Genomic DNA, 15,338 nt, shown 5'->3' on the forward strand with positions numbered 1-15,338 from the left:
CTCTATTGTGAAAGCTGTAGTGGAGAGCTGTGGCTCCAGGGCTTTAGGTGCCTCAAGGGGCGGTAACCCTCGAACATCGTGGTGGACACCGGTGGTCAGGGAAGCTGTCCGACTGAAGAAGGAGTGTTTCCGGGATATGTTATGCCGGAGGACTCCTGAGGCAGTTGCAAGGTATCGACGGGCCCGAAGGGCGGCAGCCTCTGCTGTGGCAGACGCAAAGCAGCGGGTATGGGAGAAGTTCGAAGAGGACATGGAGAAGGACTATCGGTCGGGTGTGTTTCTGGAAAACCATTCAGGGCCTCAGGAGGGGAAAGCGGGGGACCATCCAAGCTGTGTACAGTAAGGATGGGACACTGTTGACCTCGACTGAGGAGGTAACCGCACAGTGGAAGGAACACTTTGAGGAACTCCTGAATCTGACATCTGCGCCCTCTGTGGTGGAGGCAGAGAGGGAAGCTGATGGGGGATCATCGTCAATCTGGGTGTGGAGGGGCTGTCTTGGATGACACGTCTCTTCAACATTGTGTGGAGGTCAGGATCAGTACCGAAGAAGTGGCAAACTGGGGTGGTGGCCCCCCTTTTCAAAAAGGGGAACCTGAGAGTGTGTGACAATTACCAGGGCATCACACTTCTCAGCCTCCCTGGTAAGGTTTACTCCAAGGTACTGGAAAGGAGGGTTCGACCGGTAGTCGAACCTCGGATTCAAGAGGAACAATGCAGATTCCGTCCTGGTCATGGAACAACGGACCAGCTCTTTACTCTTGCAGGGATCCTGGAGGGGGCCTGGGAGTACGCCCATCCGGTCTACATGTGTTGGTGTGGACCTGGAGAAGGCGTATGATCGGGTTCCCAGGGAGATACTGTGGGAGGTGCTGCGGGAGTATGGGGTGTGGGGGGCACTACTTAGGGCCATCCAATCCCTATACGCCCAAAGTATGAGCTGTGTCAGGGTTCTCTGCACTAAATCAGGCCTGTTTCCTGTGGGTGTTGGCCTTCGCCAGGGCTGCGCTTTATTACCAATCCTGATTTTCATGGACAGGATATCGAGACGTAATCGTGGGGGAGAGGGGTTGTGGTTGGCGGGCTTGAGATCACGTCGCTGCTTTTTGCAGATGATGTGGTCCTCATGGCTTCATCGGCCTGTGACCTTCAGCACTCACTGGATCGGTTCATGGCCGAGTGTGAAGCGGTCAGGATGAAGATCAGCACCTCTAAGTCTGAGGCCATGGCTCTTAGCAGGAAACCGGTGGATTGCCTTCTCCGGGTCGGGAGTGACTCCTTGCCCTAGGTGAAGGAGTTCAAGTATCTCGGGGTCTTGTTCACGAGTAAGGGGACGAGGGAGCGGGAGATGGGCCGGAGAATCGGAGCGGCTGGTGCGGTACTGCATTCGCTTTACTGCACGGTTGTGACGAAAAGGGAGCTGAGCCGGAAGGCAAAGCTCTCGATCTACCGGTCAATCTTCGTTCCTATCCTCACCTATGGTCATGAAGGTTGGGTCATGACCGAAAGAATGAGATCGTGGGTACAAGCGGCCGAAATGGGATTCCTCAGGAGAGTGGCTGGCTTTTCCCTTAGCAATAGGGTGAGAAGCTTGGTCATCCAGGGGGAGCTCGGAGTAGAACCGCTGCTCCTTCACAATGAAAGGAGCCAGTTGAGGTGGTTCTGGCATCTGGTGAGGATGCCTCCTGGGCGCCTCCCAAGGGAGGTGTATCAGGCACATCCAGCTGGGAGGAGGCCTCGGGGTGGCCTGGGAATGCCTCGGGATCCCTCAGTCGGAGCTGGTCAATGCGGCTCAGGAAAGGGAAGTTTGGGGTCCCTTGCTGAAACTGCTGCCCCCGCGACCCGGCCCCGGATAAGCGGAGGATGATGATGATAAGTGAGTAATTGTTTAAGCTCTAGTACCTTGGCCTCATCTCCCTCTTGTCCTTTCTCTCCCCCCTTTCTGTCCCAACTCTCCTCTGTCCCCCATTTTTCCTTCCAGCCCAACTGGTGAGGCAGATGCTGCACATCTCTGAGTCTGGTTCTGTCAGAGATTTCTTCCTGTTAAAAGGGAGGGAAAAGTTTTTTCTCTCCACTGATGCCCAGTGCTTGCTCTTTGTGTGAACTGTTGGGTTTCTCTGCTCTCCATGATGTTGTCTATGTACAGTGCCTTGAGATAATGTATGTTATGATTTGGCACTATACAAATAAAATTGAATTGAATTGAATTGAATGACGTCGTTGTTTTCTGCATCGTTGGACTGATCTGAGGAGCAGTGCAGGAGGAGGCGCGTCACGGTGTCTGAATGGTATTTACAACAGTGCAATTAAACTTGAAAATAATTCCCCGTATTACTTTAACACTAGTAGTGTTCTAAATAGAGTGCATATAGATGTAGTGATATCTCAACGCAAACTCCGCCAGATGTGTACATGTGGAGAGGAACACTGAAACATCAGTGAAGTAAATGTCTGCTCTGTGCTGTGATCTCAGCTGCATCTCACATCTCAAATGGTCACACTTTTTCGCCGTTTCCCAGCGATTCTGGTGTTTTCACGGAACTTTTAGTTGGAGGAGCAGCAGCTCTCTGTAGGATGTTCAGGAGACGCAGACGGGGCAAGCGAGCCGGCGCGCTTGTTAAACTCAGACAGCGAGGTTTTCGGACAGCGCTCCCGTCTATACATCTGGCGAATGTCCACTCCCTGAACAATAAAATGGAGGAACTGCTGCTTCTCAACAGTAGAAACTCGGACCTTCACAGATCTGCTGCCCTGTGTTTTACTGAAACCTGGCTCAGTGAATACATCCCGGACACCGGATTACACCTTCCAGACTTTCAACTTCTCCGTGCGGACCGCGTAACGGAGCTCTCGGGGAAGAGGAAGGGAGGTGGAATCTGCTTCTATATTAACGAAGGTTGGTGTACAGATGTCACAGTGTTGCGCAAATCATGCAGCCCTCACTTGGAGTCTTTTTTCATAAACTGCAAGCCGTTTTATTCACCGCGGGAGTTCTCCTCGTTTATTCTGGTTGGTGTTTACATCCCACCTCAGGCGTGTGTTACTGAGGCTTTACAACACTTGGCTGACCAGATAACGGACATGGAGAGGAAACATCCAGATTCCCTGCTCATTGTTCTTGGGGACTTTAACAGAGCAAACCTCAGCCGTGAACTGCCAAAATACAAACAACATGTTAAGTGTCCCACTAGGGACAAAAACACTCTGGACCATTGCTACACCATCTTAAAGGATGCATATCGCTCTGTCCCCCGTGCAGCCTTGGGGCTCTCTGATCACTGCATGATCCATCTTCTCCCAAACTACAGGCAGAAATTCAAATCTGCTAAGCCTGTAGTGAAGACTGTGAAGAGATGGACCACAGAGTCAAAGTTGGAGTTACAGGCCTGCTTTGACTGCACAGATTGGAGTGTTTTTGTGGCTGCTGCTACAGATCTGGATGAACTCACTGACACTGTGACATGCTACACCAGGTTTTGTGAGGACATGTGTGTGCCAACCAAAACCTTCTGCACATACAACAATAAACCTTGGTTCACTGCTAAACTAAGGCTGCTTCGTCAGGCCAAGGAGGAGGCCTACAGAAGTGGGGACAGAGTCCTGTACAATACTACCAGGAACTCACTGACAAAGGAGATCAAAGTGGCAAAGAGGTGTTACACTGAGAAGCTGAAAAACAGGTTCTCAGCTAACAAGCCTGCGTCAGTGTGGAGAGGTCTACAAGAGCTCACCAACTACAGGAGACCAGCCCCCCACATAGCACCGAACCGTGAACTGGCTGACGACCTGAATGTCTTCTACTGCAGGTTTGAGAAGCCAACATTCACACCCATCACCCGATCCAACATCAAACAACCCTCATCTCCCCCTGCACCACCATCACCCCTCCCTCCTGACCCCCCACCATCACTCAGGATCTGTGAAGAAGATGTGTGTCAGCTCTTCAGGAAACAGAAGTCCAGGAAAGCTCCAGGCCCAGACGGCGTGTCACCCTCCTGTCTGAAGGTCTGTGCCGACCAGCTGGCCCCCATCTTTACCCAGATCTTTAACAGATCACTGGAGCTGTGTGAAGTCCCCTCCTGCTTCAAACACTCTACAATAATCCCGGTCCCCAAGAAACCAGCAATCTCAGGTCTAAATGACTACAGGCCCGTGGCCCTGACGTCTGTGGTCATGAAGGCCTTTGAGAGACTGGTGTTGTGCCACCTGAAGGACATCACAGGCCCCCTGCTGGACCCCCTGCAGTTTGCATATCGGGCAAACAGGTCAGTGGATGATGCCATCAATATGGGTCTGCATTACATCCTGCATCACCTCGACTCCCCAGGGACATATGCTAGGATCCTGTTTGTGGACTTCAGCTCGGCGTTCAACACCATCATTGACATCCTGCACTCCAAACTCACCCAGCTCTCCGTCTCAGCCCCCACCTGTCAGTGGATTACAAACTTCGCCCCCCAAGGATGTGTGCTCTCCCCACTGCTCTTCTCCCTCTATACTAACGACTGCACCTCGAGTGACCCATCTGTCAAACTCCTGAAGTTTGCAGACGACACAACAGTCATCGGCCTCATCCGGGACGGTGACGAGTCTGCATACAGACGGGAGGTGGAACAACTGGTCCTCTGGTGTGGTCAGAACAACCTGGAGCTGAACACGCTCAAAACTGTGGAGATGACAGTGGACTTCAGGAGTAACTCCCCTGCTCTGCCCCCCTCACCATCCTCAATAACACTATGTCTGCTGTGGAAACCTTCAGGTTTCTAGGATCCACCATCTCCCATGACCTAAAGTGGGCACCAAACATTGACTCCATAGTCAAAAAGGCCCAGCAGAGGCTTTACTTCCTGCGACAGCTCAGGAAGTACAACCTGCCCCAGGAGCTGCTGATCCAGTTCTACACAGCAATAGTCCAGTCTGTTCTCTGCACCTCCATCATCGTTTGGTTTGCATCAGCCACATAACAGGACAGAAACAGACTGACCATCAGGACTGCAGAGAATCATTGGTGTCAAACTGCCCACCATCCAGGACTTGAACACATCCAGAGTCAAGAAACGGGCAGGTAGTATCTCTGCAGATCCATCACATCCCGGAAATAACCTGTTTGATCTTCTTCCCTCTGGCAGGCGTTACAGAACACTGTACACCAAAACTGCTAGACACAAGAACAGTTTCTTCCCCCAGGCCGTCACATTACTGAACACTTGACCAGTTTATTTGTTTATTTATCTATTCACTATCTGCACTTTATCGTTTATATATATATATATTTAAAAATAAACCGGACCTCTGGTCACCTTTTTTATTCACTCTTGTCAAATGTATGTTAAGTTATGTTGATGTCTATGTTTCATGTACAGCGTGTGTTTGAAAAACCGGAGTCGAATTCCTTGTATGTGTTACATACTTGGCCAATAAAGCTGATTCTGATTCTGATTCTGATTCAAACGTTTGGCACATTAAAGAAATATAATTAGCTACATTTTGCAACAGGCAGAGCAGAAAATAAAATAAGCTATGATGAGGCCAGTGACGTGCGGTGAGGTTCATGCCTGGGGAGCCACTCGTCAGATGTACAAATATATGAACTCAAAATAAAAGCTTATATTTCAATTTTCACCTTATTTGAAACATTTAATTGTTTTAAAAGCATTTAATTATGCTTTAATCATGTGTAGTACATGATTTAATCAAACATGTATATTGGCAATATAAATACACCCAGCAATGAGCATGCACCAACTGCTTGCTTCAGTCAGTGTGTGTGGCACAGTACCGTCAGAGGTGAGGCGCATGTCATTGCTGCCTCAGCTCATTGTTCTCCCGTGTATTTAAAAAGGAAATGCCTAAATTCAGCAATTGTGACCATAGAAATGTTGAAATAATACAGAAAACTAATTTATAGTACAATCAAGTGGACAAATTGATTTTCTTTTATCACTGTTAGTATTTTACTTGTCATGATGACAGGAGGCAGAGCCTCTCCTGCCTGCCCTGACCACACATCACTAGATGAGCCCTGATAACTGGACGTCTCCTTTAAAAAAAAAGTTGACTGGTTTAATGTGTTTAGAGGTCTGTATTGTTATACAATAACCGTTTGGTGTTGTTTTTCAGATAGTCTCATGAAGTTCAAACACAGTGAACGGCTATGCGCATTACGCTGCTGTGTAATGGCACTTTGCTGCTGTGTGATGGCACTAAGCTGCTGCATAGCCGTTCAGTGTGTTTGAACTTCATGAGACCATCTGAAAACCACACCAAGCTGCTAGTCACAAAATAAAATTATCCAAATAAAGAAACAGTTTAAAATAAATTTCAGTGATTTAATACAACTGTCTCTTGGTAAACAGAAAATATAAGTATACATGCAAAAGTCAGTCATCATCTAACCGCTTTATCCTCCACCAGAGGGTCGCGGGGGGTGCTGTGCCAATCTCAGCTACATCGGGCGATAGGCGGGGTACACCCTGGACAGTTCGCCAGTCCATCGCAGGGCCACACACAACTAGAGACAAACAACCATTCACTCTCACACTCACTCCTACGGTCAATTTAGAGTGTCCAATTTACCTATCCCCACATTGCATGTTTTTGGACTGTGGGAGGAAGCCGGAGAACCCGGAGAGAACCCACGCACACACGGGGAGAACATGCAAACTCCATGCAGAAAGGCCCTTGTTCCAACCGGGGCACGAACCCGGGTCTTCTCGCTGCAAGGCGAGAGTGCTAACCACTACACCACTGTGTGGCCCCTTACATGCAAAAGTGTGAAATTTAATTGATTATAGATTTTCTTTAATGTTATTGAGGTTTCAGGCACAATTAGGCAGTTCTTGTTCTGTGGCTCAGTCTTTCACCAAAGAGGTCATTATCCTGCCAGAAAATAGTAAATGTTAATGGACAAAATCTGCCTTGGAATTTAGCTATGACTGGAATTACAACAAAGTAGTGGAAGCAAAGTTTGACTGGGTTCATGCATTTGGTATGAATTTTGGCAGGATAGTGTATTTTTATTTGATCTTATTTCCAGCTGAGCTCCAACAGTAAGTCTAAAATGCACTGTCCACAAACAATTGTTACATTGTGCCATTGCAACCCATACAAACTGCAATTGTTTGTCTCACTTCCATGAACGCATAATACAAGCATTTTGTTAAATCTTTGTGTCAATTTGGAATTGATCATTTTTACTACTCCTTTTGACCATATTTGGCATTTGGAGAAAAAATATTCCCAATTGATGTGTTGAAAATGAAACCATTACTTGTACTGAAGTGTGGTCTTTTAGTTTGAACACAACTTGCATGTACAATGTGCTTTCCTTCCCTTAGGTTGCACAGAAAGAGCTGTTTATTTAATGGCTATTATGTCAAGCTGTAGTTGCTTGTAAAAGACAATTTTAGTTTATTTAAATATTTCTTGTATATAAGATGGAAAAACTGAGGATACCATGAGATCAACTGAACAATTATGGCAGCAACACTCTTTCATAGACACTCTTTGTGTTCATAGATTTTTTTTTTTATTATTTTATTTTATTTTATTTATTTTATTTTTTTTTAACCTGTCCTGTCTAGTACCCAGGGCATGTAATATGATTGACTGCATGCCTTTTGGTGTCGGACAGATTTGATATGTGCAGGACGAGTCTGGGATACTCATAACTGCAGTATTTTTATTTATTCGTTTTATGATTATGTGTTGCGGGCAGCCGGACCGGACAGGGGGACAGGGAGTGGACTGACAAGGGGATGGGGAGTGAGCGGAGAGGAGGAAGGGAGGGGGAGTGAGAGAGAGAGAGAGAGAGCGAGAGAGAGGGAGAAAAAAGAAGAGAGAAGGAGATCGAGAGTGAGAGAGAGGGAGAGCAAGGTGGACAACAGTATAATACATGGGTTAGTACCATTAAATTGAAATTATATAAAGTAGACAGAACATACCTGATAAGACAGAACCTAGGCAACTTAAGGGTGACATTAGTGTGTTAGTAACAGGTTAATAACATTGAACAGTTGAAATTATTTAGCGTATACAGAACATACTTTCAGATACAGTTTATATAGTAATTGTTAACGACCACATCAAGAGAGTATGTCCGGGCTTACAACAGTTATATCAGTTAAATTTAATTTATCTTAGCGTGTTAGTGTGTGTGTGTGTGTAATCGTGCATATCAGTGTATATGTGCAGGAGTTGTCATTAGGTATGATTGGAATTGGGGTGGGGGACCGTGCCAATGTCCGGTCCGTCCCCAGCGACGGCCCGAAAATCATCCAGGCGCCTAAGGCGCCCAGTAGCCGTACCGGGCAGGAGAGGCCCACAGCCACCACTCCCAGGATAGCAACGCATCCGCCCCGCAGGGGGCCCGTCGGAGGAATGCGGGGGGAAAGCCCCCCCCACCCAAGGTCGACCCGAGGGGGCCGTGGCGACAAGACCACGGACAGAGGCCGAACCACCCCACACCCAGGCAGGCCGCAGAGGCCCAGGGCCTCCGCACCCAGAGCCCGCCAGCGCCCAAGGGCAGGGCCAGCCCACCACCGGGGGGAGCAGAGCCCCCCCAGACCGCCCACCAGGGAGGCACGGCCAGATACCCACCACCGTCACCCCCACCGCCCCCCAGAAGCCGACCGCACGCCCCCCAGCCCAGGGAGGGACAGGCGGAGGCCCACGTAGGGCCACCAGCCAAGGGGGCCCCCAGAGACAGAAGAGAGGCAGACTCCCGAGCCGGTCCAGACCCCCAGGTAGAGGCAGGGCCAATGGTCCAAGGACCCGCCGCGCCCAACCCCGCGGTGCCCCGGAGAGGGGTCCCCCAACATCCAGGAGCATCTGCGCCCGCCGACGACCCCCGCCGGGTAGGCAGACTGCCGCCCACCACCGTACCTTCAGGGAGGTGCGTCATGATGAGCCACAACCATGCCTCCCGGATACCCCCCAGACCGAGCGCAGGGGGCCCGATCCCCCACGTCCAGCGACGCCTCATGGCCACCACTGCTGCCCCCACCCAGACCGCCGGTCCCAACACGGCCAGGGGGTGGGCAGGAATCGAGCGCTCAGGAGTGCACCCACGACCACCCCCCCCACCCCAGCCCACCGGTGATTGATTTGGAGGTGTGTGCATGTGTGTGGTGTGTGATACGATGTATGTTGGTATCTGGGGTGTAGTTAAAATGGCGGAGGGAGGTGTGGCACGGGCGTCCCACTGTTGGCAGACAGTGGAGCCGTCGACGTGTCTCTCGCCCACCAGGCCCTAATGTCTAACATGCGATAAAATTAGGGGAAGGGTGGCAGATCATCGGGGGAACGGAGAGTGGCCCCATCATGTGATGGTCCCACCCCCCGACTCCCCACCATCTCAGCCACACCCCCCCCGGTGCCCTAGATGTGTGTGTTTAGATGTATCATCTGCGGTGGGGGGGGGGCGTAGGGGGTGGGCAAGAGTGCCCCCCCAAGTAGGTTGCCAGCTTCCTGACTGGCAGGGCCATATGTCCCATTCCCACTCACCCCCGGCCAAGAAGGGAGCAACCCGTCCAGGCCAGGGACATGCCATGGCATCCCATGAGCGCCGCCGGGGCGGAGGACCAGATACCCCCACACCCGACCAGAAGGTAGGACCCCGGTGAGCACACCAGCCCCGACGAGGCAGGACCCACACCCAGGCCATCACGGCATTACTGACGGCAGCAATCCTCAGACCCCGGCCCCGCCCACAGCCCAGGAACAGTCCAGACCAGGCCCACGCTCCACCCCATCTCCCACCCCAAGGGTCCCCAAAGCAAGGCGCCCCCCCGCGTGCCCCCCACCATGCCCCCCCCAAGGGACGGAGGACGCACAAGTCCGCTCCAGAGCGCAGCAGGAGCACAGCAGCGTGTACCGCCCCGCCACCCCGGAGGGCAGAACCCAGGGAGGATCACCCCCCCCCCACTATGGGCCAACCCCACCCCCCAGCGCCCCGCAGGCCCCAGCGTACAGAGACCCAGACCCCCTACCCCCACCCGCAGTGCGGCGCCAGCCCAGCCCCAGCCCACGGCCCACCACCCCCAACCCCCACGGGCCCCCCAGGCCAAGGTGGCAGCCCCCCCACAAATCCACCCCGACCCCCGTAGGGCAGACCCACAGCCACCGAGGGACGGTAGACCCAGGGCCACCAACCCATACAGACCACCAGACATCCCCAGTACCCCAGATGCACGGCCCGCAACACCACGGACCGACCAGGGGAGACACAGTCACCAACCCGCCCTAGGAAATATAATCAATTAGAGGTGTCCAGGTCAAATCAAATATAGGTAATTGTTTCTTTATGGAAGCAGACATTCTCTCCATAGAGATGTGATCTAAAATTAAATTTCTGTATTGGTTTAAACTTAAGTTTTTCTTGTTTTTCCAGTTCAAGAGGATAGTTTTCTTGGCGATGCTTAGGCTGTTGATTAATACGTGCGATTTTTCCATGTTTATATGTATTACGTTTAAATCACCCAGTATGCATAGCGTGGGGGAAGGTGGTATGGTGTATTCGAGACATGCTGAGAGGTCCTCGCATACCCTACACCAGAAGTTATACACCGGTGTGCATAGCCATATAGCATGCATGTAGTTATCTGCTGTGTTTTCGTTGCAGTTTGTGCAGATATTTGATTGTGAGAGCCCCATTCTGAACATCCTTTGTCCTGTGTAGTGTGTTCTGTGTAAGATTTTGTATTGTATTAGTTGTAGGTCTGGATTTTTTATCAATTTGAATGTGTTAGATGATATCTGTAACCAGAAATTTTCATCTAGGCTGATGGATAGGTCCGCCTCCCATTTTGTGGTTGGTAAAGAGATTATGCAGTCATTTTTAGTCAATAGTGCATGTGTTTTAGACACCATTTTGGGAGACATAAGGTTTAGAAATTGTTTGATCATTGGAGGTAGTTCTAGATCCAATTTACTGGTTTTAAACCTCGTCTGGATTACAGATTTTATTTGTAGATAATCAAAGGACGTGTTGCTGTTAATGCCATATTGTTCCACTAAGTTATGAAATGGGATGAATTTGTTATCTTGAAGAATTTGTTCCAGGTGCCTTATACCTTTTTCTTGCCATGATTTGAGTTTTAGTGTTGTTTTATTCCGTAGTATGTCTGGATTATTCCAGATTGGGGTATATTTACATGGGATATGCGAGGACCCAGTGAGTTTGATAAATTCCCACCAGGCTGACAAGGAGGTATTTATATTTATGCTTTTAAAGCACTGATGCTGTTTAATGGTTTTGCTTATAAATGGTAGATCGGAGATTTTAATTTCATTACAGAGTGTTTGTTCGATGTCTAGCCACAGACTGTCCAGTGGTTTGGGTTGAAACCATTTTTGGACATAGTGAAGCCTATTTGCAAGAAAGTAGTTGTGGCAATTAGGAATTTCCAGTTTACTCTATCAAATGCTTTTTCTGCATCTAGTGAAACCACTGCTGCTCTAAATTTATTGATTGTGCAGTAGTCTATTACATTTACTAATCTGCGTGTATTATTAGTTGAATGTCTATCCTTAATGAATCCTGTCTTAGATAGATTTTAATACAGTCCACGCAAATTATTTTCACCAACTTCATCCAACTTTTCCACTTGTCTTACACTTGTTGTACAGTATGATGGAAAACTCAACACATGCAACACACATGCCGTTTCCCACCCATAATGCTATGGAAAAGTTTCTATTTGCGTCTGTATATAGAACTGATAAGCCTGCCAGTTTAGCTGATTCTTTGGGTTTTGCAGTGTTCAGATAATGCATATTTAGTCTTGCTGACGTGACACAACTGAAAGTATAAAAAACCTAGAGTCATGCCTTGGTTGCACACATAGGATCACAGGTAAGTTCAACAGCAGAGTTGTGGACCTTCTCTCAGTGTATGAAGTTTGCCTCTGGTTGTGGTTCAAGCACTATTCTCTTCCTTTTGAGAAAAAGTTGACATTGAATTGTGTCTTTTTCCTGCAGGTTTGCTGAGATGGTTCACATGTCTATTTTCAGGTTTTCAGCACTGGCTCTGCTGCTGCTGTCTGCCTCCTGTTGGGCAGACAATGAGGTAAGCATCATACTTTACATAATCATTTAAAATAATTTGACATAGGGTTTATTGCATCTTTATAATCATTCAGCTTCTATCATACTGGAAGTTCCTGTGGTAGCCCCTTGTTATTGTAACTTTGATATTTTTTATTTGAACATTTCTTTGTAAGACTCGTAGTTGGGTCTTTATTTGAGGATGTCTGTTAACACTTGTTTCTCTAAAATGTTTGTTTCTTACATGTGTGTCTCTTCTCTCCATTTTGCAGGCAGGTATGTACAATCAGACCTATTGCACTGACATACATAGTACAGGAACTGGTGTGTTTTTTATGTAGTAAGTCAAACTGCATTGTTTTTGTTTTTGATGTCGTTTGCAGAGATGGACTTGGGGGAGCTTTCAGTCTCTGAAGTTCTGGAAAGAGCCAACAGTAATCTGAGTAAGTGTGAATGAACTAATTTTTTTTGACACTACAGCAGTTTGTAAAAGTAGTTGTTTGATGCTGTATGATTGTTTTAGTCCGCTCCACTGGTGAACCCACTCTGATTGAAGGAGACATTGCCATTGACAATGAGGCTGAGAGAAATGCTGATCCCTGCACCAGCCGAGGCTGCACGTGGGGCAAATGGACTGATGGAAAGGTCTACATTCCTTATTACATCACTAATCACTTCTGTGAGTATCAGTTGGAACCACAAGCTCACAAGTTCCACGTGAAGAGAGAATATATCTTCAACTGACATACTGAAAATGCATATATAGCTATAGATCTGTAGTTCAACATGTTACTGCAAATCTACCCAACTATTCCATTACTTGAACAGTCTTATTCCATATACTGGGGTATATTCATGTGATCTGGGGGGAATATTTATCAATGTGTCGATCATTGATTGTGTTGTGAGATAATACAAAAACAAAACTTATGGTATCATGTTTGCCAGCCTCCCGTGAAAGGTCCATCATCACCCGTGGACTGGAATCTTTCTCCTCCTTCTCCTGCATCCGCTTCAGGCCCACCAGAAGTACTGACCGTGACTGGCTGAGCATTGAATCTCAGAATGGGTAAGAAAACTGAAGAAATTAAGAGCTCGTGTTAAAAGATGTTGTCAAACGTCAATCTTCAACTTATATTTCATTCTGTCCAGCTGTTGGTCTTACGTTGGCCGTCGTGGTGGTAAGCAGGTGGTATCTCTGGCCCGTAGTGGATGTCTTTACCATGGCACCGTTCAGCATGAGCTGCTCCATGCTCTGGGATTCAACCATGAACAAACCCGCTCTGACAGGGACAACCACATCAGAGTCGTGCTGGGCAATGTCCAGTCTGGTAATATAAATGTTTGTTTTCCCCACAGGAATATTAGAATGGAAACCACTATAATAATGTCAGTTTCTCTAACATGAGGACAGTTAAACCAACTGTCCACATTACACCAACTTTCTCTGGTTTCTATTTTCCTCCTGCCTGGCAACGCCATCTTCAACATTTTTTGTCCAATATAATCACTATCCTTCCTCTGCATGTGACTAAACAATCTCAACCTTGACTCTCTTACTTTATTTCCAAACTGTTCAATCAGAGCTGTCCCTTGAATATGCTCATTTCTCATCCTGTCCATTCTGGTCACTCCCAACAAAAATCTCAGCATCTTCAGTTCTGCCACCTCCAGCTCCACTGTCTCCAAGCCATGCACCATCACAGGTCTCACTACCATCTTGTAGACCTTCCCTTTCATCTTTGCTGCTATTCTTCTGTCACACATCACGCCTAATACTTGTCTCCACCCACTCCATCCTGCCTGCACTGCCTTCTTCACCTCTCTTGTACACTGTCCTTTGCTTTGGGGGGTTGTTAATAATTGTTTTAACCTTTAATTGGTTTTGCAATTGAGACCTAGCCAATGACTTTGGTCAAACAAAAGTGTGATGGCTCACAGCCTCACAACAAGGACCTGGGTTAGAATCCCAGTTAGAGAAAGAAATGGAAATTGATATCTACACTGTACCATAGGTTTAGGTGTTTTGTCTGAGGGCTTTTTTGAATTGAGTGCATGGTTTACCCATGTGTGCGTAGGTTCTTCAGGCACTCCATCTTCCTCCCACAGTCCAAAGACATGCAGATGCTTTGGTTGATTAGACACAAATGCCCATAGGTGTGAATGTGAGAGAAGAGTTGTCTCTGTATATTGGCCCTGTGATGGACTATCCATGTTGTACCCTTCCTTTTACCCTATGTCAGGTTAGATTGGCTCTAGCTCCCCCTGTGATCCTCAAGAGGATATATTTGTTAAAAAATGAATAGAAAATAAAATAATTTTGACCCCTTTTTGCTCGTCTTAGGCATGGAGCACAACTTCAGGAAGATAGCCACCCTCAACCAGGGCACTTCCTATGATTACAACTCTGTCATGCAGTACCACAAGTAAGAACTGACTACACATCAGCCCTCCTGTGTGTCTTCATATATGTGTGTGTGTGTGTGTGTGTGCATCTGTTGCCATTTACATGCTCTATGTCCTGTTGTAGATATGCCTTCTCTAAGAACAACCAGCCCACCATGATTCCAATCCCTAACGCCAATGTGTCCTTCGGCAATGCTAAAGAGATGAGCCGCCTCGATATTGCAAGGCTCAACACACTCTACAAATGCTGTGAGTTCATCATGAATAAACATACACATAATATCACCAACACACTTATAATCCACTGTGTACTCTTTTACACAGGAATCCAGTCAGAAGACCTGATCGACTCTGTATATCACTTATTGATCAATCAATAAAGTAATTGAAACTATGATACAGCAGCCTTCTTTCATTCTCTCATTACATCCTTTTTGTCTCATTTCTGGGCAACATTTTAACAAAAATCCATCGTAACTATTTTACTCTTATAGTGACTGCTAATAAGATGAATGATTGCTCTATTGTTTCCATATCGTCAGCATTTTTCCTACTGGCTGTTTCTTTAGCGATCACAGATCCAAGTGCACATGTGCAACGCTTTACGGCACAGCTACTGCTTCCAGTGATATTCACTGCTCCATCTGAAAGCACAAAATAGTTTTTTGGTCTTGTGAGTACTGTAAAATATAATCCTGCTGTTGCTACTTTTGGTAAAGAATTAGCGACTTTAGGTTTAGGTGGTGAGATATTCTGATGTTCACATTTGCTGATATAATGATGACAACATCACTGAACGTTAGCTGCTGTTTTTAAGGTGATCTCTGTTAACGTTATCGTCAGATAAACATTTAGGTAGGCTATAATAGAATTGAATGCACAAAACA

The 15,338-nt window shown here is 47.5% G+C and overlaps 1 protein-coding gene across 2 annotated transcripts; it reads left to right on the forward strand.

The window, feature by feature from the left end:
- Positions 1–6,823: 6,823 nt before the first annotated feature.
- Positions 6,824–14,848, forward strand: LOC122772851 (hatching enzyme 1.2-like). Of its 2 annotated transcripts, XM_044031165.1 has the most exons (9): positions 6,824–6,835; positions 7,777–7,783; positions 12,423–12,488; positions 12,569–12,724; positions 12,994–13,114; positions 13,198–13,376; positions 14,390–14,471; positions 14,576–14,700; positions 14,776–14,848. In XM_044031165.1, coding segments are annotated over exons 3-9 (723 nt in total). In that variant the 5' UTR covers positions 6,824–6,835; positions 7,777–7,783; positions 12,423–12,430; the 3' UTR covers positions 14,778–14,848. The 2 variants fall into 2 exon arrangements, with proteins under 2 accessions (XP_043887100.1, XP_043887099.1); XM_044031164.1 differs by lacking the exons at positions 6,824–6,835; positions 7,777–7,783 and adding an exon at positions 11,946–12,067 and having other exon boundaries at positions 12,425–12,488.
- The last annotated feature ends 490 nt before the right edge of the window (positions 14,849–15,338 follow it).

The sequence above is a fragment of the Solea senegalensis genome, linkage group LG7 (assembly GCF_019176455.1).
Source record: "Solea senegalensis isolate Sse05_10M linkage group LG7, IFAPA_SoseM_1, whole genome shotgun sequence".
Classification (NCBI taxonomy): domain Eukaryota; kingdom Metazoa; phylum Chordata; class Actinopteri; order Pleuronectiformes; family Soleidae; genus Solea; species Solea senegalensis.

What these genes read in the sequence shown, in the direction of transcription:
- LOC122772851 (XM_044031164.1), top strand. Translation starts at nt 11,990, where the DNA reads ATGGTTCACATGTCTATTTTCAGGTTTTCAGCACTGGCTCTGCTGCTG. An exon ending in CCTGTTGGGCAGACAATGAG is followed by an intron (nt 12,068 to 12,424) that starts GTAAGCATCATA and finishes TTGATGTCGTTT; the next exon opens with GCAGAGATGGACTTGGGGGA. An exon ending in AAGAGCCAACAGTAATCTGA is followed by an intron (nt 12,489 to 12,568) that starts GTAAGTGTGAAT and finishes TGATTGTTTTAG; the next exon opens with TCCGCTCCACTGGTGAACCC.